This window comes from Heloderma suspectum, chromosome 17, assembly GCF_057233095.1.
Source record: "Heloderma suspectum isolate Gila_16-S chromosome 17, 16-S_ref, whole genome shotgun sequence".
In the NCBI taxonomy this organism is placed as follows: Eukaryota; Metazoa; Chordata; class Lepidosauria; order Squamata; family Helodermatidae; genus Heloderma; species Heloderma suspectum.
Window position 1 is genome coordinate 5,684,022 of NC_139474.1, and position 25,522 is coordinate 5,709,543.

At 49.0% G+C, this 25,522-nt stretch overlaps 1 protein-coding gene across 1 annotated transcript in view; it reads left to right on the top strand.

Moving 5' to 3' along the window:
- MAP3K11 (mitogen-activated protein kinase kinase kinase 11) overlaps positions 1–24,916 on the top strand; it is a 53,233-nt gene extending 28,317 nt beyond the window's left edge. The window contains exons 2-10 of the mRNA XM_084823733.1: positions 2,414–2,594; positions 4,108–4,256; positions 5,336–5,511; positions 11,000–11,240; positions 13,635–13,748; positions 14,330–14,456; positions 16,074–16,165; positions 17,306–17,650; positions 19,533–24,916. Coding sequence (XP_084679859.1) covers positions 2,414–2,594; positions 4,108–4,256; positions 5,336–5,511; positions 11,000–11,240; positions 13,635–13,748; positions 14,330–14,456; positions 16,074–16,165; positions 17,306–17,650; positions 19,533–19,978 — 1,871 coding nt within the window. The 3' untranslated portion in view covers positions 19,979–24,916. The remainder of the gene's footprint in view (positions 1–2,413; positions 2,595–4,107; positions 4,257–5,335; positions 5,512–10,999; positions 11,241–13,634; positions 13,749–14,329; positions 14,457–16,073; positions 16,166–17,305; positions 17,651–19,532) is intronic.
- The last annotated feature ends 606 nt before the right edge of the window (positions 24,917–25,522 follow it).

The window sequence follows — 25,522 nt, forward strand, 5'->3', positions numbered from 1 at the left end:
CATGTTCCCTTCCCTTTCCCCCATTCTCCAGTCATTTGGTGGTTTCCCGGCTTTTGTATAGTTTTTTTTTTCTCTCCGAAAGAAACGAAAGAAAAAGAAACGGCCGCACCAGTTGGATTCCCAACGCGTTTCGACACTTGGTCTTTATGAAGGGAAAAACTCTTGGAGAGTGTTTTAGAGGGGGAGGGAATCCTCCAAAAGAATCTCCAAGAGATTTGATAAAGACCAAGTGTCGAAATGCGTTGGGAATCCAATTGGTGCAGCGGTTTCTTTTTTTGACTTTGGTTTCCAGCCTTACAGCTGTTTTTTTCTGGTCCCTATTGGCACCGTCGCATAGTTTTTTCCCTCATTCCAAAAGGTGCTGGCAGAAAGAGCTTTAATTTGTTTATAATTAGTGAATTCCTTTGTTTCTTTAGTGATTCTGATTTATTCTTATGTATGTTCTTCTTTTTATTGCCTTTGTTTTGTTAACTTTTTATTGAAATAAAATAAAATTTCATGTTGAAATCCCATTAGCTAGAAGGGTGGTTGGATAAAGTTTCCAGCGGTTGCGGGTATGGCTTTAGTGTGTGTATCTTCCTTGATGATTTTTAGGTAGTGCGTCGAAACCTTCATTCTGCATGGCTTTTGATGGAAGTTAAAAGAGGGTCCCTTTCGTCCTTTTTTGTGCTGCTAAATTGATTTAGGCATTGCTTTTAGAAACTGGTTTGTGTTTTTTAAGCTGACCAATAAAATGGTTTAATTGTTTTACTGAAAAAAAAGAAAGCGCTTTTAGGCTAAAATATACTGTCTTTTTTGGCGTTTGAGCACCATCCTATTTTGCCTTCAGCCCTGGTCCATTTTTGGAAGGCAAAATCTGTACATCCTTAGTGTAGCAGTAAATTGTGAAGTGCAGAATCTCCTCATTACTTTGTGTGTGTGTGTGTGTGTGTGTGTTGTACATGTATGTACACACACACACACGCACACCAAGGAGCAGCAGTACAGAGCATAATACCCAATTTATTAGTATCAGTATGACTGCATCCTGTGCATGGGAGTAAACTCTATTGAACTCAGGGTTTCCCAGAATGTAATGGTGCCACTCATTTGATGGTTTCTCAGCTTTTGTGCAATTTCCCCCCATTCTAAAAGGATGAAATGCCTCTTCTAAGGCTTAGTTACTGCCAGTAAGAGCCTTGAGCTAAAATATGCTCGAATTTTTGGCCCCACCTCTTTTGTCTATGCCCCGCCCACCACTGGAAGGCGGCCCCTGAGACCTTCTCTGAAAAGGAAGTCAACCCTCCGGCTGAAAGAGGTTCGCCACCTCTGCTGTCAGGAAAATAATTTGGTTTACTTCTGACATATTAAAGAAGAGGGACTCTGCGCATGTGGAGAGTGCCTTTTCGTCAGCTGCACACAGCTCTTCACACATAGGAGCATCTAGAGTTATTTATGTATTTTATTTATTTAAAATATTTCTTGGCTGCCTTTCAGGGCAGAAGCCCTTCCAAGGCAGCGTACAGCAATAAACACATAAAACTGATATAATATAAAAATATAAGAGCAATAAAAATACAATAAAACAGTAAGAACACAACAAAAGCAGCAATAAAAACCAACAACCAAAACAGCAACCAAAACAGCAGCAATAGCAATCATATTGGGAGAAGGCCGGAGTAAAATAATATGTTTTCCAAGGCCTTCTCAAAATCCTGCGATGTTGGAGCATGGCAGACTCCCAATGGCAGCTTGTTTCAGAGATGTGGGGCCACTCCAGACAAGGCCCTCTCATGTGTGGTTGCCCACCTAACTGCTCTCACAGGTGGGCAAATGAGAAAGTCCCCTCTTGCTGATCTTAAAGTGTGGGCGTGCTGCTATGGGTGAAGGTGGTCCTTCAAATAATTTGGTGTCAAACCATTTAGGGTGTTACATGAAGCTGCATTACATTGAGTCAGACAATGGGTGCATCTAGTCTGCTGCTGTCTACTTTGACTGGCAGTAGCTCTCTAAAGCCTTTCTCAGCCCTGCCACAGAGATTCTTTAACTAGAGATACTGGAGATGTAACTTCGAACCATATGCATTCAAAATATGCCATCTGTCACGGAGCGACCATGCAGTATTGCCTACCAAGATAGGGAGCAGGTCCGCAGTTAAGATCCTTTACCTCAGAGGTGGAGAATATGTGTCCCTTCAGTGGTTAGTCCCATCAGCCTCAGCAAGCATGGCCAATGCCCAGGGATGGTGGGAGTTGTGGGTCAACAATTAGAACAAAGGCCTTCCAGGTTAGAGGGAAGGAGGGTCAGGCAGGCTTGTGCCCCGATGCCTCTCTTTCTTCCAGCAATGGACTGTGGCTTTTTCCTGGATTGAGGCCTCCGAGCTGCCGTTTCCGGCTCCATGGAAATCTCACATTCACCCCTCTTCTTTCTGCAGTCCTGCTGGCTGAATACGTGGACGACGGGGACGTGAGCGGGAAGACACTGAAGATCACGGATTTTGGGCTGGCGCGTGAGTGGCACAAGACGACCAAGATGAGTGCTGCCGGTACCTACGCCTGGATGGCGCCTGAGGTTATCAAAAGCTCCACCTTCTCCCGGGGCAGCGATGTCTGGAGGTGAGGGGGGGGCATCCAAATGTAGATTCTGGCTTTGGGGCTGTAGCACTTTTCCCGATGTGCAGAGAAAGGCTGGGACGTCCGTTGCCAAAACAGCACCCCTGGTTTTGAATTGAGGGCTGTGTGTTGGAGGCCTACTGAACCGTTCCCACCTGTGTTCTCCAGAGTGAGCTCTGGGGGCAAATTCTTCAGCGGGTAAAATGGAAAGGAAGCAAATGTTTATAATATTAGGGAAAAGGTGGAGGGAGGGGAGGGGGAGAAAAATCGAGAGGTGGAAAGACAGCAGATAGAAAGCAAGCCGGGACTACAAGGGACTGGGGGGAAATGCATTGCTGATCATGCGTGTTTTTATTTATTCTTTATTTGTTCGTTTGTTAAATTTATATCCCACCTTTCCTTCAAGGGACTCATCCGCCATGCCCCCTCTTTAACGAGCTTTACCATGCATTAAAAACGTGGTTGTTCAGGCAGGCATTTGGGGTGGGTTAGGGTATTTTTAGAAATATGATGTTTTAAATGTAGAATTTTATTGTTTTAAACTGTTTCTATTATTGTTCATCACCCAGAGTGGCCGGGTGACCGGCCAGATGGGTGATTAAGAAATTAAATAAATAAATAAATAAATAAATGGTTAAATAAATGTAAATAAGGCAGTTTATATAGTTCTCCCCATCTCTGTTTTATCCTTACAACAATCACCCTGTGAGGTGGGTTGGGCTGAGAGTCTGTGACTGGCCCAAAGTCACCCAGTGAGCTTCATGGCTGAGTGGGGACTAGAACCCGGATCTCCTGACTCCCAGTCCAACACTCTAACCACTACACCACACTGGCTGTCTTGTTAATTTTTTTGCAAAAAACAGGAGGCTGTGCTGACCGCTCCATCTTCAATCTTGATCTCAGCCACTGACTGGAATCACACCACATGCTAACCCACACTCTGTTGAACCTGGGTTAGCATGCTGTCTGGGTTAGCATGCATGAACACTGCTTGTTAACCATGCACTGTGGCTTATTTTTCCCTAGCAAGCCACTTTGTGAACCCATGGTTTCTTGTCGGATTGTTCAGGGTAGTTAACAAGCCACCTTACAGAAAATGTTCTGGGTTCAGACAACATGCTAACCCACGGTTCACCAAGCAAACCACGGTTCAATAGCAACCCACTCTCAACCACTGAATGGGAGTTAGTGTGTTGTGTTAACAGCCCCAATGTCTGCTGTGTATAGAAAGGTGATGGGTTTTAATTTCCAAGTATGCTTTTGTTCCATAGTCTGTCTGTCTGATTTATTTATTTATTTATTTATTTCAAGAGGAAGCATTTTATGATCCTCAAAAGACCAGGGTTAGGGTTCTATACAGTCCAGGAAGAGGGGGGGAGGTGCCCAGAACTGCCCAGTTCGGCTTGTTGTGCTTCCGAGAGGGGAGTGGGATGAAGGGATGATGTTTTGCACATCATTGGGATCACAGATGCCTCTCTGTTACCGTGGATTCTCACCTGTGTCCTTTCTCCTCCAGCTATGGGGTACTACTTTGGGAACTCCTCACTGGCGAAGTTCCATACCGGGGCATTGATGGACTTGCTGTTGCCTATGGCGTCGCTGTGAACAAACTGACCCTCCCTATCCCGTCCACCTGTCCAGAACCCTTTGCACGCCTCATGGCAGGTAAGCGAGAGCAGGATTTTGGGATTCTCTCCGAAGCCCTGCCAGAGAGAGCAAAGAGTATCTTGGTAACCTTTCTCCCTCTAGTGGCTATTTATGGGAACCGATGAGCCTTTGTTTTCTAGGGGGCCAGATGTTAATGGGGAGTGGACAGGTGTGGTGGCAATCAGAGGGCAGGGTTTTCAACGCCCCCTCCCCCCCGGCCAAAATTTTAAAGAAAAAAATACCTCTTTTCACCGGCCTCTTCCATCATGCAGCTGCTGCTGCAGACCAGGAAGGGACTCCTGGCGCCTGAGTGCCATTTGTCAAATTGCAGGTGCGCAAAGCCTTTCCCGTGGGATGGCTCCGCCCCTGGTGACCCCTTGGCTCCGCCTCCTGGAGACCTGCCCTCCGCCCCACCAGCCACAATAGCCACCGGCCACCACTGGGCACATTTTGACATGCTGGGAAACATATTAGAACGGCCCTCCCCAACCGGGTGCCCTGCAGATGTGTTAGAACTCCCATCATCCTCAGCTAGCATAGCAGAGGCGTCTGGAGGGCACCAGGCTGAGGAAGGCTGTATTACCGTGTTAAATAGCAATATGTTGCGCTTATAACTATTTGATGTTATATATTTGCATATTCTCTCTTTATTTATTATGCATATTTCTGTTTGTGTTCTTTAAATTATATGCTTAAAATGTCAGTACTTACCAGGACTACTTTATAGACAGATAGTTAACTTATTTAAAATTTCTTCACAGACCATTTAAAAAATACATATTTTCCACACACAAAAATTACAGAAACATATTAATCATAGAATCATAGAATAGTAGGGTTGGAAGGGGCCTACAAGGCCATCGAGTCCAACCCCCGATATTGTATTGTATTGGGAACCCTGGATTGGGACCCCAGCCAGCCCTGGGCCTGAGGTTGTGCACCCCGGTTGTAAATAGACATTGCATCCAGACAATCAAAGAAGGGAGGCTTCTAAGATGCAAAACCTCTGTAAAGCCAGCTGTTTCCCATGCAGGTGTGATACCTCTGTACGTTCTGTCTCCCTCCCCCTCCCGCCCTTCTCCTGTTGACCCCACCAGAGTGCTGGGAGCAGGACCCTCACCGGCGCCCCAGCTTTGCATCCATCCTGTCCCAGCTGACGGTGCTGGAGACCCAGGTTCTCCATGACATGCCGCAGGAGTCCTTCCACTCCATGCAGGACGATTGGAAAGTCGAGATCCAGGATATGTTTGATGAGCTCCGTGCCAAGGAGAAGGTGAGGAGAGGAGCAGGGGCGTTAAATTTTTGGGCAGGATGCAGCCCTGAAGCTCTTTGCAGTAGCAGAACATGGAATTCTGTTGGAACATGCTTGCCTTTGGCTAAAGCCACCTTCCTCAACCTGGTACCCTCCAGATGCTTTGGACTTCAGCTCCCATCAGCTCCAGCAAGAACAGCTAACAGTCGGGGATTCTGGGAGTTGTAGCCCAGATACCAAGTTGGGTCCTCTCTTTAGCCCAGCCTTCCCCCATCTCCCAGGACTCGCAACCAAGACCCATGAGGGAGGTTTTGTGTGTATAAAACGGGATCAAATCTAGCTGTCATCTCCCAGACACCCCTCCACACCATTGGCTGAGCTGCGGTGATGTCATGGACAATAGCAAAGCATTGTAACTTCCTGGGGTGAAAGCAAGAGCTATAGAATGCTGACAAACAGTACAGCTTCTATGACATGGGTGGAAGGTCAGTTTGGCTGGGATTCATCACTCACACAGGGTGTTAGCGCTGAATGTGTAGACAGGAGGGGTTGTGGGATATCAGTAGGAAGGGCTGGGAAGGAATGGAGCAGGAGTCCTCAACCTTTTAGGGTTAGTGGGCACTTTTTGAATGTTGAGAGAATATTGTGGACGCTCTCACAAAATGGTTGCCGTGGGTGACGGGGCTTGCCCATTCATAAAACGGCTGCCACAGGGAGCATGGCTAGTCACAGAACACTCATTTCCCAGAAGGCAAACTGGTGAGACTAAAAGAAAAGTAATTTCCCCGAGAACTTAAGTACGACACAGAAGTGGGGTCTGAGCTCCCAAACACAAAACCACTCCTTTGAACCCAAATAAAGATGACTGGAGGGCAGAACTTTGCTTTGTGGCATACCAGCCTCTTGGTTATGTTTTAATTAAACAAATTAAGAGAATTCTTGAGAAATAAAGTAAAATACTCTGTATGAAGGTAATATTTTCTGTACGAAGACATAGTAACGTTAGTATTTAGAAAATATTATAAAATGCTCAGAGAAGGTCATAAGAAAGCAATGAACACAACAATATAAAAGGTTTAAGAATGGTGTAAGGATTGTTCATTTATTTGTTTAAAATATTTTTAATCCTGCTCCTCAGCCAAAATTGGCTCCCGGAGTGGGCTTACAGTCAAATCAGCAAAGACGGTCCCTGCCTGCTGGTTTTTCCATCTAAAAAGACATGACACAAGGAGAAAGGGATGGGGCAAGGAGAGGAACATGGTAAGACTAAAGAATAAGAATGGTTTTGAAATGCCATTAAGAAAGCAACCAAACCAACTTGAATAGGCCTACATCTCTCTGCAGCCCCTGTTGACTATTCTTAGACTATCCCACTGTGATAAGCAAAAAATCTTGCCTACTCATCCAGTGGAGTGGGTCACAGATCCTTTGATCTCCGTCGGAGCTAGTCAGTGCAGTGAGGAAACGGTTCCAGTTGTCTCCAGTCCAACCAGTCTACAGCTGGTTGGGCCGCTGTGTGAACAGAATTCTGGACTAGGTGGAGCCTTGGTTTGATCCAGCAGGACTCTGCTTATGTTCTTAAGCCCTTCCAGGGAGAGATGAAATGGAAAATATTCAAAAGTATCCCAGAGAAGGAGGGGGTAGTAATAACAGAAGAAACAGGCTTTGTATGTGCCCAGAACATCTTTTTTTTTACATTGATCAGAGATGGGACTCGATTCCTCCCCCCCCCACACACACATCCATTTTTTAGGTCAATTTACTCACTTGGGTGAAACTACGCAAGACACAGGAGAGCCAGTGTGGTGTAGTGGTTAGCGTGTCGGACTGAGACCGGGAATACCTGGGTTCTAGTCCCCCACTCAGCCATGAAGCTCCCCGGGTGACTTTGGGCCAGACACTGACTCTCTCCGTCTAGCCTACCTCGCAGGGTTGTTGCTGTGAGGATAAAACGGAGTGGGGGAGGACCACATAAGCCGCCTTGGCACTTCTTACAAGAGGGAAAAAGGTGGGGTATAAATGTAATAATAATTAATAATATCTGGGGATGTGTAACTAGGACCCTTCTTTTCTGCAACTTTTTGCACAAGTCAGTTTGACATATGACACATCAGCACCTATGCACATTCTTCTGAACGTTCCAATAACATTTACAATTCTGCATTCTCTGTGACCCTATTGTGGCGCCTGTTAGCCTGTTACTAGTTGCCATGAGTTATCGGAAACCTGCTGTCAACCACAATGCCAAGGTCTAACTTCAGCTGACAGTTCAGATTCAGCAAAACTCCAAGCATCTTACACAGAGCTGGGTTTTCCCACAGTGGGCGTCCATCTTAATCCATCATGGCTGCTCTGGATCTTGCAGAATCCTGTGGTCGCTTGGGCCTACTAGGGCCAGACATCCAGCTCAGGTTGTCTACACTGCATCAGGTCTCCAGGGTTTGAGGGAATAGTTTTTTCCCAGCCCTACATGGAGATGCCAAGGATCAAATCTGGGACCTTTGGCACACGAAGGAGGGGCTCTACCACTGAGCTACAGCCCTTCTGAAACAGAAGTCAAGCATGATCATGAGTGGGTACAAATAGGGTTCATTTCCCATTTTTTGTTTGTTTGTGGCAGCTGCCATTTTCCCAGAATGCCCCGGAACAACGCAACACCCAGGGCATTCTGGGAAAATAAAATGGTAACCCACAGAAGGCTGTTACCAATATTGGCTCCCCTGGTGCAGCAGAAAAAACCAACACTGAAAGAACACAAAAAGCAAATGTGAGTAATGAAACAAGCGTGCATTTATGCTGTGAAGAATGAAACAAATAGCAAGGTGTTTACTAATGAAAACAGATGGAATTATAAAAGGACAAACAGTGATGTCGGTTTTCCAGATTTTCCTGTGCAGATTAGGTGATTTTCATCAGAAAATTTTCAACTTGCGTTGGAAAGGGTCCTGATGCACTAGAAATTGATCCAATTAAGCATGTTTATTCTATTTGTAGATAGTAAACAAACTAAAAACAAAGAAGCCCATGTTAATTTTTTTGTCCCAACACCACAAGTATTTGACCTGGAATCCCTGAGGAAAAGAATTAAAGCGCATGTAATGTGATTTAAATGTTATATTACATAGACATTTTTATTGGGATACTTGTACACATTTAAACACAATAGCATGTCGTTCCTTTCCACTGTTCACAATGTGAAAAAAACAAAGGTCTTGAAAACGATGGATGCATTAATAAATTTTTGCAACCCAAAAACTATGTACTATAATATTTTTTTTTTTAAGAAAAACAAAACACAACAACAGAAACACAACAACAATACACATACACTAAAATACCTCTTAAGATTGTAAGATATCTACCTTTGGCTCCCCTTACACAACAAATGCTTATTATTATTATTCTCTAGTTCTTCTCTTAGTTGTATATCATGCATTGAGTTCAAAGACATTATCTCATTTCGCTCCTAATTTTAACAACAACAGAAAAAAGAGAATTAACCATCTCAAACTTCAAAATCCACATACATAGATATCATTTTTCTCTATTTCTTGCACAAATTCTATAAAAGGTTTCCAATCTAACATGAATTTAGTTGTTGATCCTTCTTTAATTATAATAGTAAGTTTTGCCATCTCTGCCAGCTCCATGATTTTCATGATCCACTCACTCCAAAGAGCTATGTACGATATGCTGACAACCACCCATTTTTTTCAACAGAGTTGAACTTTCTTCCACTGAGGTTGTTGGGGCAACTTCAGTTTTGTCGTCACTACTTCTTAGTTCCATTTCGCCCTGAGATATATATGTATTTCGGTGGCATATACGTATTCCCTCACACACTTGCTAGTGGGGCACCTTCCATTTTGTCGTCACTACTTCTTAGATCCATTTCGCCCTGAGATATATATGTATTTCAGTGGCGTATATGTATTCCCTCACCTACTCACTAATGGGGCACCTTCCGTTTTGTCGTCACTATTTCTTAGTTCCATTTCGCCCTGAGATATAAATGTATTTCGGGGGTGTATATGTATTCCCTCACATACTTGCTAATGGGGCACCTTCAGTTTTGTCGTCACTGCTTCTTAGTTCCATTTCACCCTGAGATATATATGTATTTCGGTGGCATATACGTATTCCCTCACATACTTGCTAATGGGGCACCTTCAGTTTTGGCATCACTGCTTCTTAGTTCCATTTCGCCCTGAGATATAAATGTATTTCGATGGCGTATATGTATTCCCTCACATACTTGCTAATGGGGCACCTTCTGTTTTGTCATCACTACTTCTTAGTTCCATTTTGCCCTGAGACATATAAGTATTTCGGTGGCGTATATGTATTCCCTCACCTACTTGCTAATGGGGCACCTTCCGTTTTGTCGTCACTATTTCTTTGATCCATTTCGCCCTGAGATATATATGTATTTCGGTGGCGTATATGTATTCCCTCACCTACTTGCTAATGGGGCACCTTCTGTTTTGTCGTCACTACTTCTTAGTTCCATTTCGCCCTGAGATATATATGTATTTCGGTGGCGTATATGTATTCCCTCACATACTTGCTAATGGGGCACCTTCCGTTTTGTCATCACTGCTTCTTAGTTCCATTTCGCCCTGAGATATAAATGTATTTCGATGGCGTATATGTATTCCCTCACATACTTGCTAATGGGGCACCTTCAGTTTTGTTGTCACTACTTCTTAGTTCCATTTCGCCCTGAGATATATATGTATTTCGGTGGCGTATATGTATTCCCTCACATACTTGCTAATGGGGCACCTTCAGTTTTGTCATTACTACTTCTTAGTTCCATTTCGCCCTGAGATATATATGTATTTCGGTGGCGTATACGTATTCCCTCACATACTTGCTAATGGGGCACCTTCAGTTTTGTCATCACTGCTTCTTAGTTCCATTTCGCCCTGAGATATAAATGTATTTCGATGGCGTATATGTATTCCCTCACATACTTGCTAATGGGGCACCTTCCGTTTTGTCGTCACTACTTCTTTGATCCATTTTGCCCTGAGATATATATGTATTTCGGTGGCGTATATGTATTCCCTCACATACTTGCTAATGGGGCACCTTCAGTTTTGTCATCACTACATCTTAGTTCCATTTCGCCCTGAGATATATATGTATTTCGATGGCGTATATGTATTCCCTCAGCTACTTGCTAGGGTTAATCGCCTGAAGAATGTCAGGTACAACTTTGAAACTGCCGAGTGTGTCTAGTATTGTATTTGCAATGGGCGCCCATTCACGGTTACTCATGAACTGATGAAACGGAAAATTTTCCATGGAAAAATAAAGCCCTGGAAAAATTTCCACACCACATGACCGGGGAAACATTTCTGCGCCCTTACCTCCAGATCTGCAGATGAGACCTCCAGGCCCTGATATGTCTCACTCGAGAAGTTAGTCGACAGCAACCCCATTTCTGAGGGCCCAGCTCTCAAGTTCCTTGCCCTTATATAGCCCCCTCCCTTGCTTTCCTCAGGAGCTGCTGAGCCGCGAGGAAGAGCTGAAGCAGGCGGCCCTGAAGCAGAAGTCGCAGGAGGAGTTCCTGCGCCAGCGGGAACATGAGCTGGCGCAGTGGGAGCTGGAGGTCTTCGAGCGTGAGCTGAGCCTTCTCATACAGCAGATGAACCGGGAGCGGCCCCACGTGAAGAAGCGGAAAGGCACCTTCAAGAGGAACAAGCTGAAGGGCAGGGACAGCGAGCGCATCAGCATGCCTCTCGGTACGGGCCGTGGGGCGGGGATGCAAAGCAGGGAGTTCAGTCAAGGCCCGCTCTAGGGTTCGGTTCGGTTTCAGTTTTGGTTCTGTTCAGACGTCACACTAAGCCAGCGGTCCCCAACCTTTTTGGGAGCAGGGACCGGTCCGTGGAAGACCATTTTTCCACGGACCAGGGGTGAGGATGGGACCGGGCTGCAGTAGGGGTGTGGGAACCCCCCTTACCTTGGGTCCGTGGGGGGGGGGGCGATCAGTCCCTCTCCCCCTCCCCCCAGAATCCTCATCGGCCCTGGACTCGCCACGGAGCTGCCAGCCGGCTCCGGCCGGGGGAGGACTTCCAGCTGCTGGGACGCAAATGGCGTCCACATAGCGGACGCCATTTGCATCCCTGGTCTTTGCAGAAATAGGCTATTACTGCAAAGAACAGGGCTGGAGCCAGCCGGCAGCTCCGCAGACTCGGCCAGGGCCGGTGAGGATTCTGGGGCAGGGGGGGAGGGACGGATCGCCTCCCCCCACATGGACCAAAGGTAAGGGCGGGTTCCCACACCCCTACTGCGGCCCAGTCCCTAACAGGCCATGGACCGGTACCGGTCCACGACCTGGGGGTTGGGGACCCCTGCACTAAGCCACAATAGTTGGGGAATTCCCAGTAACCACAGTGGCTTAGCGTGTCACGTGTGGGGAGAAAGCCATGTTCCCTGGGGTTCCTAAGCCACTGTTCCTGCTAACTACCCCTTGCAAAAGGTTAAGGGCCCCCAGGGAGGCTTGCCGTGTCGGCTGGCAGGCTCCCCAGTGGTTTTGACGGACTCCGGAGTACTTCCAGGCCATACCCATAGAATCTGCTGGCTAGAGTGTCCGCCACTGCAGGCAACATTGGAGCTGCCTTGAACTTTCTCTATCGTTGTGCAGCCATTTAGACATAGACATAGAATCCTAGGGTGGGAAGGGGCCTACAAGACCCTCGAGTCCAACCCCCTGCTCAGTGCAGGAAGCCTGATTCCCAGGCGGCCTCCCATCCAAGTACAAACCAGGGTGACCCTGCTGAGCTTACGAGATCAGACGAGATCAGGTGTATCCAGCCCTTTGCTCAACATCACAGAATCCTAGGGTGGGAAGGGGCCTGCAAGGCCCTTGAGTCCAACCCCCTGCTCAGTGCAGGAAGCCCAATTCCCAGGCGGTCTCCCATCCAAGTACAAACCAGGGTGACCCTGCTGAGTTTCCAAGATCAGACGAGATCGGGCGCATCCAGCCCTTCACTTATTGACATTTGGGGTGCTGGAGCGGCCACTGGTAGCCCATTTATGCTGCGGAGGATGTCGGGATGTGCACTAACCACATCATGCCTCAGCCAAGGCCAGCTCCAGGTTTTAAGGGGTGGGTGCCCCACAGCTAAGGGCCTTCTGGCGGGTCCCTCCCATGTCAGTTCCCCCGGTGCTGTGGGCTTATTTGACGGCAGCAGCAACAGTGGTCCGACGGAATCATAGTTTTTATTTCCCATGACGATGTAGCATTACCATGGGTTATTGTGGGAAATTAAAATGGTGCACATATGCTCACTCGCTGGGAGCAATGCTATGCTGAGGAAAATTCAAAATGGTATCTGCCCAGTTCATCTGCCCAGTGCTCATTGGATTGGAGCACCAGTAGAAAGGGAGCCCGGAGCAAGAGTCAATAGTGGGCCCTTCTGGGGCTCTGGCGGCGGCCCATGGCAGAGCTTGGAACTGTCCTAGATCCATCTCCTTTTCACTCGATGCTTCTTTACAGACGGAGTGTTCCATTTTAGGCCATGGGTTCTACCATTGCCCTGGTTTGTAGCCTGGTTTTCACGGACCGGTTGTGGATCAGAACTTGAGCAGGATTCGGGTTAGGTCAGGTTTCTCAGGTAAGCAGGACTAGAAGAGGTCAGCACCATGGAAAGCTCCAGGTGGAGCTGGAAGCCAAAGAGGGTTTCTGTATGTTGCTCCAACAAGGAGCAGAGCAAGACTGAGCCATAAATTAGAATGTGGTTGTTTTAGGCTGGTTGGCCCTGCCTCCATACTGTCTGAGGCTTTGTCTCTTTGTCTCTGGGCTGTTTTTAGCAATCCCAGGCTGTGATGATGTGGGAGTGGCTAGGGTATGCTAGCATCCTCAGGGTCCTAGTCCTCAGCATCTGAGGACAATGATGCATCCTCCTCTGGACGCAGGAGAGCGCAACCCTGGGGTCTTTCTGAAGAACTAGATCCTGAGGACGTAGACGCCTCATGATGCCTTTCCATGGCCGAGTCATCTCCCTGAACTCTGGAGCCTCTTCTACAGAGGACAAGGGCTCAGGATCCTCTTGAGGATGAAGGTTTGCGATCCTGTTCCACAACATAGAGCGTTACTGGCAAATGCATTTTCTCTCTTTCGCCTTTGCTTTCAGATTTTAAGCACCGCATCACAGTGCAGGCGTCCCCCGGGTTGGACAAGAGGAAGGACTTTTTTGAGGTGGGGGGAGGTAGCTCCCCTACCTTCACACGACTCCGAGCTATCCAACGTGAGTAACGCTTGCTGGCCTGTATGTAGAGGAGAGAGGTGGAGAGACTGGGTTTAGGAGTGCTCAAATGTCTTTCAGGCAACCCCAACCGAGCCTTGGCATATTGCCAGGGATTTGGAGCGTCACCAGTATGCTGGCGGCACTTTGCCCGGCTTCTCTTTGTCATCTGAGTGCCGAACTGGTGCCGGGACTTGGTAATGGGCTGAATGAGGCCTAACGAACTGAAGCTTAATCCTGCCAAGACAGAAGTGCTGTGGATAGATAGCTCTCCGGAGAGATGGCATTCAGTCAATACATTTTTGTGAACTGCCCAGAGTTTCGGCTATTGGACAGTATGTATGTATATATGTATGTACGTGTGTGTGTGTGTGTATATATATATATATATATAGTATCTGAATATCAGCTGTTCCAGGAGAGGGGGCGGGCAGTGATCGATTTAACCAGGTTAAACACTGTGTGCAAATGTGCCATTTGAACTATGTGCCCCTTTTTGTGCACAAATGTGTCATTTGAAACATGTACCCATTTCTGTGCGCAAATGTGCCATTTGAAACGTACCCCTTTTTTCTCTTCCACAGTGGAGCCAAGTGAGAATGACCAGAATTGGGGCCGCCAGTCGCCACGGCGAGGGGATGAGACCTGGAACGGCCGCACAAAGAGCCCCGGTTCCCCCAAACCATGGGACTGCAGTACGCAGAATGGCAGGTAGGGGGCACCCTTTCCCTCCCTGCTTTCAACCCATGCTTGCCCTGTCTTGCTAAGGATGCCCCTTAAGAAGGCCTCTGCTGTTAGCAAAAGGAAAGGAGGAGAGAAGGAATCAGTGTGATGTAGTAGCCAGAGTGTCAGACGATCCCGGTCTTTGCCTGTTTGTTTGTTTCAAGTTTTTGTGTCCCATTCCTCAGCCAACAGGGCTCTTGGAACGGGTTACATGGAATCAGTAAAACAAGACAGTCCCTGCTTGCAGACTTACAATCTAAAAAGACACAACACACAAGGAAAAAGGAATGGGGAAGGAAGAGGAAAACAATTTAGTCTTCGAGCAGGGCTTGTGGAATTGCCTTGCTTCCCCATCCCATTTCCCTCCATTCAGCCTGCTGGTGGTGACAGGTTCAAATCCCAATTCAGCCCTGAAGCTCAGTGGGTTACCTTGGGCCAGCTGCCCTACCTTGGCCTAACCTACCTCGCAGAGTTGCTGCGGGGATAAAATTGCGAGGCGGGCAGGGAGAACCATGTATACCACCACAATATCTTTGGGTAATAAATAAATGTAAACAAATCACAGAGGCAGCACCAGGTGATGTCTTGAACTTGACAGCCAAGTACAGAGCAAGGAAGGCCAGAGCTCAATGATAGAACTTGTGAGAGACAAAAGACGAAAGTGTCCTTTGAGCATGCGCGGAGTGCTTTTCATGCACCACTGAACCACTGTAACCTACCTATTAGGGAGCAGGGTTTCCAGGGCAGACATGAGGCCCAGCACACAAAGAAAGAAAAAGAAAGAAATTAAGCTCTATTCAGAGAGAGAGATTGGATGAGTTCCCAGGTTTCATTTCCAGCCCTGGCAGTGGGAAAGTCTTGGGGCCTAGAACTTGTGGGTTGTCTCTCTCCATCTCAGAGTGGTGATTATCTAATAGAACACCCAGAACTATGGAGAGGGCTGGATGCGCTTGATCTCGCCTGATCTCGGAAGCTAAGCAGGGTCAGCCCTGGTTAGTACTTGGATGGGAGACCGCCTGGGAATCAGGCTTCCTGCACTGAGCAGGGGGTGGGACTCGATGGTCTTGCAGGCCCCTTCCAACCCTATGAGTCTATATCGGTGTGTTCTAGGTTGTCAGGCTAAAGGAAGGAGCCATAGCTCAGTGGCAAAGAATCAGTGATTGGTGTCCGTGGAGGCCGGTGGCTCCGGTTTCAGCGGGGCGGTGCATCCTCTGTAGGTTCCAGCCAGAACTCTAAGAGAGCTATCCAAAGCGCTGAACCCATTTGGGGGGTAAGGTTCAGCAGTGCGGATCGCTCTTTTAGAGTTCCGACTGAAACCCAGAATGGATGCACCACCCCACTGAAACGGGAGCTGCCGGCCTCCACTGGTGTGCTTGCAGAAGGTTCTCAGCTCAATCCCCGGCAACTCCTGGCAGGGCTGGAAAAAACAGCAACGCCTGCCTCAGACCCCAGAGAGCTGCTGCTGCCAGTCAGAGCAGACAATACTGGGCTAGACCGACAGATAGCCTGAGTGGTGTGAGCCTGTTTCTTCCGGGGCTTTGATCGGAGCAGGTGATGCACTGGCCCTGCACAGGGTGTTGTGACTTCCCGTCTCCCCCTCCACAGGAGACGGTCGCGGCTGGAAGAAACGACGTGGTACTTGGAGCCAGAGGTGCCTCCCGCCCCTGCACAGTCCCAGCCCCAACCCAGCCCCAACGGTGAGCTCTTTCGTCCCCCGCCCGTTTTTGGTGCCTTGGCGCTGCTGTGACCTTTTCAGGGTGTCCCCTGATGGGCCGTAGCTCGGGGCAGGGCAGCCGCTTCGCAAGCAGAAGTCCCCTAACCCCTATCACTGAGCTGGATGAACCAGCAACCCCACTTGCTGTAAAGCAGCTTCCTATATTCCAAGGGAGGGACCATATAGCTCAGGTTCCAGGGGAGCCTCCTATATTCCAGGCCTCTAAGGTTCCAGGTTCCTAAGCTTCCTATATTCCAGGTTCCTGAGGTTCCAGGTTTCTAAGCTTCCTATATTCTAGGTTCCTGAGGTTCCAGGTTCCTGAGGTTCCAGGTTCCTAAGCTTCCTATATTCCAGGTTCCTAGGATTCCAGGCCCCTGTATTCCTAAGGTTCCAGGAGCGTCCTATATTCCAGGGGTGGTACCATATAGCTCAAGTTCCAGGGGAGCTTCCTATATTCCAGGTTCTGAAGCTCCCAAGTTCATAAGCTTCCTATATTCCGCGCTCCTAGGGTTCAAGGTTCCTATATTCCTAAGGTTCCAGGAACATCCTACATTGCAGGTTCCAGGTTCCTATGTTCCTGAAGTTCTGGGAGCTTCCTATATTCCAGGTTGCTAAGGTTCCAGGTTCCTATATTCCTCAGGTTCCTAAGGCACCTTCCTATAGCGCTTCCTATATTCCAGGCTAATAAGGTTCCAGGTTCCTAAGCTTCCTATATTGTAGGTTCCTCAGGTCTCAGGTTTCTATATTCCTCAGGTTCCTAAGGCACCTTCCTATGTTCCAGGGCAGGGACCATATAGCTCAGGTCCCAGGTTCAATCCTTAGCATCCCAAGGTATCTCTAAGAAAGTCCCCTGTCTGAAACTGTGGAGAGCTGGTGCTGGTCAGGGTAGACCACGGTTAGTCAACCTGGTGCCCTCCCACAATCCCTGACCATTGGCCACACTGGCTGGACCTGATGGGAGTTGTAGTCTGAAACATCTGGAGAGCACCAGGTTGTCCACACCCAGTGTAGAAACTAGGCAGACGTAAACGTGGGACTCCCAGGCTGCAGGTTCCTCAGCCCCTGCTCTAAAGATCTGTCAGGTTATGGCTTGATTTCCCCTCCTCCTTTCTCACCCTGACAGGCAGCGTCCCTGTGGACTCCCCCGAAGCAGAGGACCCAGCACCGGAACGTCCCAGCGCACCCCGACTCATCCAGCGGGCCCTGCTTCGTGGCACGGCCCTGCTTGCTTCCCTCGGCTTGGGCCGAGAGCTACCGTCCACCTCTCAGGAGCCCCCACCTGGCTCCCCACTGCCAGAGGCCCTCCCCGCCCTGCAGGTGGAGCTGTGTAAGGAAGACCCCCCCACAGATCTCCTTGTGGATGTGGCCTCAGGGGGCGATCGGGGGGCCTTGCCTCCTCTGTGGGTCCAGATGTCACCCAAGATCCCCAGACTTGCGGAGGGACGTGGCAGCAAAGCACAGAAGTGGGGTAAGTTGCGGCTGAGTCGTTTCAGGGGCTGAAGAGGGGCGTGTCTGAGTTGGTGCAAAGAGATGGGTACAGCGTCGTACTGGATCCAGGGTTACCAGGGATGCTGAAGTCATCTGCCACCCCCTCAGACCTCCCAGATCCCTCTGGGCTTCACTGAGCTTCCCTTGCTGTGTTCTTGCTGGAATGAGACTCTTGTTCAGTGGTGTCGTGGATGCAGGCCTCACGGGGACGGAGCCCTGGCACTTTATTAGCAGGGACACTGATGTCCTCTGCCACCCCCCTCAGACTTCCCAGGTCCCTCTGAGCTTAACTGCAATCCTCACAGTAGCTGGAGGAAAATGAATTTTCCCAGCAACATCATATTGCTCCCCGCTGTCTTGCAAATAATTTGGGGGTGGCCTGATCTTGAATGGGCGATTCAGACCCCTTAGCTTTATGAAGGACCTGCTCCTAACAGGTGAAAACGTGTAGAACTGGTGTGTTGGTATGGATCAACACGGCTGCCCGCAATTATGGACTCTCCTTGGGGGGCGTGACTATGGGGACTGTCAGGATGAGCGCCTGCACTTCCAAATTAGCCATCACATCACTGGAGAGGTGTTCAGAGTACTGTGAAAAATGAACTTGGATAGTCTGGATCTAAAACTCCGGGATAGTTTGTTTTTGAAGATCAGCCTCTGAGCCTGCTTTAGGTCTCAAGAGAGCTGTGTTTTCTGCTCCTAGACCAGGGATGAGCAACGAGTGGCCTCCAAGGAAAATTCATTTCCCCCACAGCTAGGCTCAGAGAGAACAGGGACGCCCAAGGGGGGTGGCAGATGATGCCAGTGTCCCTGATAATAAAAAAAGTGCCAGGGCTGCATCCTTGCAAAACCTGGCTCAGCTAAGTACACCATTGGGGTTATCCCTGATAACCTGAGACCAAGTTTGCATAGCCCAGTGATCCCCATGATGGATCAGGACCATTAAACCCAGAAATATCTGCAAATACAAGAGGTTTGCAAAGAGGGTTTTTACAGAAATTAAATAAGATGCGAATATTAGGTCAGTCAACTGATTTAAATAATTTTTATGTAATCACCAGCATTTGAACTTCTGAGTTAATCAGTGACATTTGCTTAGTTTCAACGCCTCAATGCAGGTGTCTTTTTGGGTTACCAAAAGAAGTGAGAGAGAATTTTACAATTTAATAACTCTTTTTTCACAATTGAATAAACACAAATTACCTCTTGTTTTGAAGGGAAAAGACCTGTTTCAATTTCCCTTTAATGTCCAGTTCTGGTAAACCACCAAAAAACACAAAACAGCTTCATAAAGGGAAGACGGCTGCATTGAATTGATGGCCCCAGTGTCTGAAATTAACAAGTGGGGGTTGTCTTTTAAGGCAGGGGTGGGCTATATGTGGCCCTCCAGACATTTTGGCCTACAACTCCCAGGATCCCGCACCATTGGCTATGCCGCTTAGGGCTGATGGGAGTTGTAGGCCCAAACATCTGGAGGGCCGAAAGTCGTGCACCCACGGGGAAGTGGCAGAGCACCTGCTGGGCTGAAAGGTCCCAGGGTCGATCGTGGCATCTCCAGGCAGGGCTGCAAAAGACCCCCGTCTGAAGCCCTGGAGAGGTGCTGTCCCATCAGTGATCTAGATGGACCAAAGGTCTGACTTGTTTTAAGACAGCTTAGTACACCTGTTTGGCTGTTCGGGCCCTAGTTGACTAATGTCCTCAAACTGGACTTGCAATATGCCGGCGCTGTTGAAATATACTTCTTTAAGTTTCACCACCCAGTTCTATTTGGGGCAGACTGGCGGAGATTCTTCCCCCCAGGCGCATTTCGGGCTGAGGTGGCCATGTCTGCTGAGGTTTACTTCTGCTCTCTCTTCCCACAGATGGGGCCCTCCCGTCTCCCTCCTCCCCCCGCAGCCCACGGTCACCTCGCCCTTCCAGCCTCATCTCCCGACCACGGCCTTCTCCGGTCCGCAGCCGCATCGACCCCTGGAGCTTTGTGTCTTCAGGAGCCCGTGCCTCGCCCGTTCAGTCCCCCCGCCTGGGACCGCGCCAGTTTAAGCCACCGGGTCCCGAGGGCACCAGTCCTTTTGCAGGGCCCCACGCTGACCCATTCGCCTGCGGGGACTTCTCAGCCCTGAAGGAGCCGCCGACACCCACACCGTCCGACCCCTTTGTCGTTGCATCCAGATTGCCTGCTCCAGGGCAGCTCAGCCGTTCTCCGTCGCCGTGCTGGATCTCCAGAGCGCTCCAACCCAAAGAGGAGTTGCCCGCCCAGCCCTGGTGGTCGGCACCTGCATCCCCTCGAGGGAGGGCCGCCCCAAAATGAATGGGACCTTTTTGTTCAGGAAGTTGGCGCCTTGGACTTGAACCTCATGCTCAGCTGCAATTGGGCATGAGGCTGCAAGTGGGGTCGAAGACCAGAAACATGGGCTGCTGTAAAAGGGGAGAGCGGGGATATTTCCAGACTGCAAGCAGGGAACAGAGGAAGAGCTCGAGAGGGGATGTAGCTCAGCGGTAGAGCCCCTGCCTTGCATACAGAACGTCCCCGGTTCGATCCCTGGCATCTCCAGGTAGGGCTGAAAAAATCCCTCCTGCCTGAAAACCTGGAGATCCTCTGCTGCCAGTCAGTGTCAACAATCCTGGGCTAGATGGACCCAGGGTCTGACCCAGTCTAAGGCAGTTTCCGATGCATTCTTCTCCCCTCCCCCCAACTCCTCCACCCTAACAGTGTTGGAATGAGTTTGTTCTTTCTCAAGCCAGTTCCTTCAAGGATGTGAAGCCATTTTTACAGCATTGAGCGTCCCAGGGAAGCGATGAAGGGCCTGTGTGTATTGGGATGGGTGGAGCGGAGGAGGTCGCAGGGTGCGGGGAGGGGAAAGCTGTTTCTCGTGCCCCTCCATATCATGAACACTAACTGGTCAGACCCCCTGGCCGGTCACCTTTCTCTCTATCTCCTCCATGTTTGCAGGGACAGGTTGTGGGGCGGTGGGAGAGGGTTCCCAAACTGGCAGCTATCTTCAATCTTACCTATGCCCCATTTGCATCCTGGCTCCATTTGCCAACTCCACTCACCATGACTGTGCCTTGGTGACTCTCTCCCCTGAATGCAGGTTGGGTGGGCGTAGAGCACCTCCAGACAGACCAGGACCACACACTCCCCCCATCCTGCACAGTCCTTTTCGGTATTCCTCATCGCCAGGCCGAGCGGTGGTCCAGCAAATGCATAGCTCCCTGTTTGCCCAGGAAGAAAGACTGCTGAGGCCAGATGTTTTGGGACCACCACGGGAAGGCAACCTGGTGCCCTCCAGATGTTCTGAACTACGGCTCCTACCTCCCGACCATTGTCAGTGGGGACCGGGGCTTGTGGGAGATATAGTCCAATACGTCCAGAAGACACCAGGTTTTGGAAAGCTGGTCAAGGCTACCTGTGCACAAACACAGCCGATTGCTTTCTGCTGGTGTTCGTGAGCAACCTGTCTTGCACGAGCGGCAGGGGGTGCAAGTGTGAGATGAGAGAGGTGGGAAATGAGGGTGAGGGCATCCTGATGTCCCACCTGTGTGCTGGTCTTTTGACATGGAAGAGGAGGGCAGTGAACGTTTGCAGGGGGTCCCGCTTGCGCCAAAGCTGTGCCCGCTCCTTGGCTGGGTCCCGCCTGCGGCCGCTAGCACTTTGGATGTGCAATTCTACTGTGTCCACCTGCCCCTACTTGAAACCCACGCGTGTGTCAGGCTCCCGGACGCTCCATGAGCACAAAGGAGCCACCTGTGTCCAGCCCAGCCCCAGCGTGGGACGGGCCAAGCCTGTGAAACGAGACCAAATAAACCTCCAATTGCCACCTCTGTGCCTGCGTCTCCCTCGGTCCGTGAAGGAGGCCGGAATCCCTGTCGTTACGGGAGTGTGTCGGGGGAAGACCAAACACCTTCACCCGTGAGCCTTACGGTGGTTCAAAAAGCACTTGGGCCCTTCTTTCACGCCTGCAGTGAAGGGGGGGGGGGACTCCCTGCGGTGTAGGCAGCGGGCAGACAATTACCCGGTAGACTGCCACCACCTTTAGCATCCACCTAAGCCTGAGCCAGTGGGCTTGGCCCTCACACGACCCTCCTAGAGCTTCAGAAATAAGGGCCAAGCCAGCACCCTCTATATCAAACTTTTAGGGCCTAAAACTTTAAACCGTAAGAAGACCAAACGGAAGGCTCTGAATCTAATACTGAGGTTTTTACCTGGAAGAAAGTGCACACAGCTCTGAAGGTCAAAATTTATTTACAGAGAAGAAGGGAAAGGGACGAAAAGGTGTACAACTATCAGAGTAAATCAAAGAAACCAGAGAACTCTTTGGAATGATGCTGCAGGCAAAAATAACAACACCTAACCGTATCCTATACTTCGCCTAAGTAAGGGTCTTCCAATCGGACAGGGCCCAATTTCAGGATCCAAAAGCTGTCAGGCCCGAAAGCCAGTTAGCACATGCACATAGAAGCCAACATGAAGACAGAATGGCAACCCTGGTTTACACCTCCCCAGGGCCTGGACAAATGTGAAGTGAACCTCCATAGCCAATCCCTGGCTAGCAGAGTAGTTTCCTCAGAGACGAGCCTCTTTGGCCAATGACCAAGGGCTGGTTAACTACCTTGGCTTCCAGGTGGGGAGTGAAAATCTCTCACCACAGCCCAGCTGACATTGTTCACTCCAATTTGGCAAGAGTTCCACTCCGGCCTTGACAGGCCTGGAGACGAGAACAAGATGTGATAACGCCCGCTGGTGTTTTAATGAATGCATGCAGGTGCCTCCTCACGAAACGGAGCCTCCTTCCAGGCCGCTAAATCTTAACAAAATGGATTCCTTGACACCTGTGTTCATGAGGACTTGGGCCTTGTGCAGCACACTTGGGTGAGACTGCAGGATTGCCATTCTGAACTAAGGCACCGAGCAGGGACACGTTGGCCCTGCAGCCACACACCTTGGCAGTAGGAGCTTTAAGCTAAAATATGCTGGTATTTATGGCCCCCCCGGATGCAGCCCCTGAGAGCTTCTCTGAAATGGAATTTGGCCCATGGGCTGAAAGGTTCCCCCCCTCTGGTGTAGAGACAACGCTGAGCTACATGGACCAATGGTCTAACTTGATATATGGCAGCTTCCTACCACCCTTTTGGGTCATTGACATCTTCCACCATCTCCAGCAAAAGCAGCCACACTGGCTGGGGAGGTTATGGGAATTGTAGACCAAGACATCTGAAGGACACCAGGGTGAGGAAGGCTGAATTAAAGGTTCTTGGCTAGCCAAGAAAAACCTTAGGGAGATGTTACTACCTTCCCTAGCTAGATTGGCTGATGTAACTGGAGGCAAAACAGCTCACTGGTTGTAGTCCTGTTTTGCAAGTATACAATCTGCTATTCAGGCCCAGGCAGCTTTGGTTCTGGATAAGCAAGGAAATTGTTCAGCCAATTGAGGCACTGCTGCCAGGCAAGATAGACAGTGCTACAGCTCAGTGATCTGTTGACCTGTGTGGCCTTCATTATCATAGTTGCGTGCCGATCATTTTGGAAGTGAAACGGGACCTCCCAAAAATGGGTGTGAAAATCTGTAAAGCCTGAGCTTGTCAACTTTCTCTGATTTCTACCTCAAAGCTTGTCCCAACTTGTGGTAAACTGCGAGCTCTTTTTCGTCTTTAATTTACACGTATTTTGGTATGTATTTTTCCAAAGATACACACGTTTTGTGTGCGTGTTTTAAAGCTACACACTTTCCCCCCATTAACTAAAACATGAGTGCACATTTTTCAAAAGTACACCCTTCTTTGTGCAGGCATTTCAAACGTGTGCGTTATTGAATGCACTTTTGTCTGCAAATCACATTGCAAGCTTGGAAATGTGCGGACTTCCACCGGAGATTTGAGTTCAGGAGGTGAGAACTGGGTAAATTCTGGCTTGAAACAGTCTGAAACAAGTTTCTTACGCATCCCTACCCCAAAATAAGGAAGTGTTTGTATGTGCCCAGGGGGCTCCCTAGGTTCAAAAAAGTATACAAGTTTGCAAATTAAAAAGAAAAAGATCCTTAAATATGCACAAGGATACATATAACGGGCTGTGGTCCCAGGACTTACAGAATGCACTGATAATAGTTGAACCTCTAAGGGCACATTCCTATGCATGTTTAGACAGAAAAAAAAATCCTGCAGCTCCCAGCGTTCGCCAGCCAACCATGCTTAGAGAGGGGAAAATGGATCCTTAACAGAACCAGAAGTCCAGTTTATGGTTGAGAACAATGTTAGGCCTGCCAACTGAAAACATAAAGAAAATGGAGGCGGGTGGGGGCAGGGGAGAGGGAATTAACTTCTGCAAGACACTAGTTTACAGTAAGTATCTGGAGGGTGGAGAGGAATTAGGTTAACTTCTATACACACGCTGTACAAAGACGTTACTGGAGGAATGAAACGAAATAAGGAATTTTCCCCTTTCCTTCTGTTCAGGGCTTTTGGCTTTCTAGCTACAAAATGCTCTGGTTCTGCATTGACAGTTGTCTTGCACTATATAACGTGGCAGGGGAAGTCGGGCTGGGTGGAGGGTGGTGAGAAACAATGTGGCCTTTTCCCATTGCTAAAACTAACACCCGCCCACCGTGGCACGGCCTGAATTGCATGGCAGTCGCCTTTTCCAGGGTTGCTCCGTTGTCAACAGTCGTTTATCTGGGATGAGAGCGGAAGCAGCTGGAGCCCTTGATACCCCTGGCCTCGTTGAGTCTTTAATTATTAACGAACTACATTCCTATACTGCCCAATAGCCGAAGCTCTCTGGGTGGTTTGTTGCTCATCCTCGCATCTTAACCTCCAAAGGTGTGAACAAACCAGGGGTTGCGACTGCTTCCTGGGGTTCTTGCCCCAGGATAATGGAGGATGAGCCCAAAAATGGCCGGAGAGCTTCCGTGCAGTTTTTGCGTCTTCCGGCAGACCATGGGTGGCCGCACGCTGCTGGATGGCCGCAACTGACGTGTGGGTCGTGTGGTTCCCTGCAACACACAGGTGGAGCAAATGCATTGCTGAAATTCTGTAACATGTTGCCAGCATGCCCTGCTTATCTGATCCTGGCTGCTTTCATTGCTGCCTCCTTTTTATCAGCTGGTAAAAGCTATGTTGGCTGTGGTGACCCTAGAAAATATAGTGTTGTTGCACTCAGCAGCTATGGAAGAATGAAAAAGGAGAGAGGGAAGGAGGGAAGGAAGGAAAGAGAGAGAGAGAGAGAGAAAAGAAAGGGAGGGAGGGAAGAGAGAGAGAGAAAAAGAAAGAAAGAAAGAGAAAGAAAGAAAGAAAGAAAGAAAGAAAAGAAAAGAAAGATCCTTTGTTAGGTATTATTAGGAAAGGGACTGAAATCTAAATGGCAATTGAGGCTGGACTGGAGGAAGAAAAGAGTTTGCAAAAGAGATGAAAGTAGGTTACAAGATGCTCCACTTCCCGTGATGTGCTACTTGCGCCAGCAAATTTCTACCCCACCTTTTGACCCCCAAAGAGCAGGAAGGGAGCATAGAGAGCAGGGCTCAGAGCAGGAAGGAAGGGATGCAATTGCACATTGCTCCCTAAAAACTCCCTGCAACACCACTGTCCAGAGTCTAAAATTACCTAATTAATTGTGCCACTGCCCAACAGGCCCTCAGTGCGGCTTCTGGATATGAAGCAGAGCAGCTAAGAGACTGTGCCAGAATATTCCTCAGCTCAGGTCTCACCTCTGCCGGAATGGGGATAATACTTTCCAGCAGGGGTGGGCAACTTGGCACCCTCCAGATGTTTTGGCCTACAACTCATACAACATAGCCAAGGTTGTAGGCCAAAACATCTGGAAGACCACAAATTGTCCACCCCTACCTTAAAGGGCTGTTGT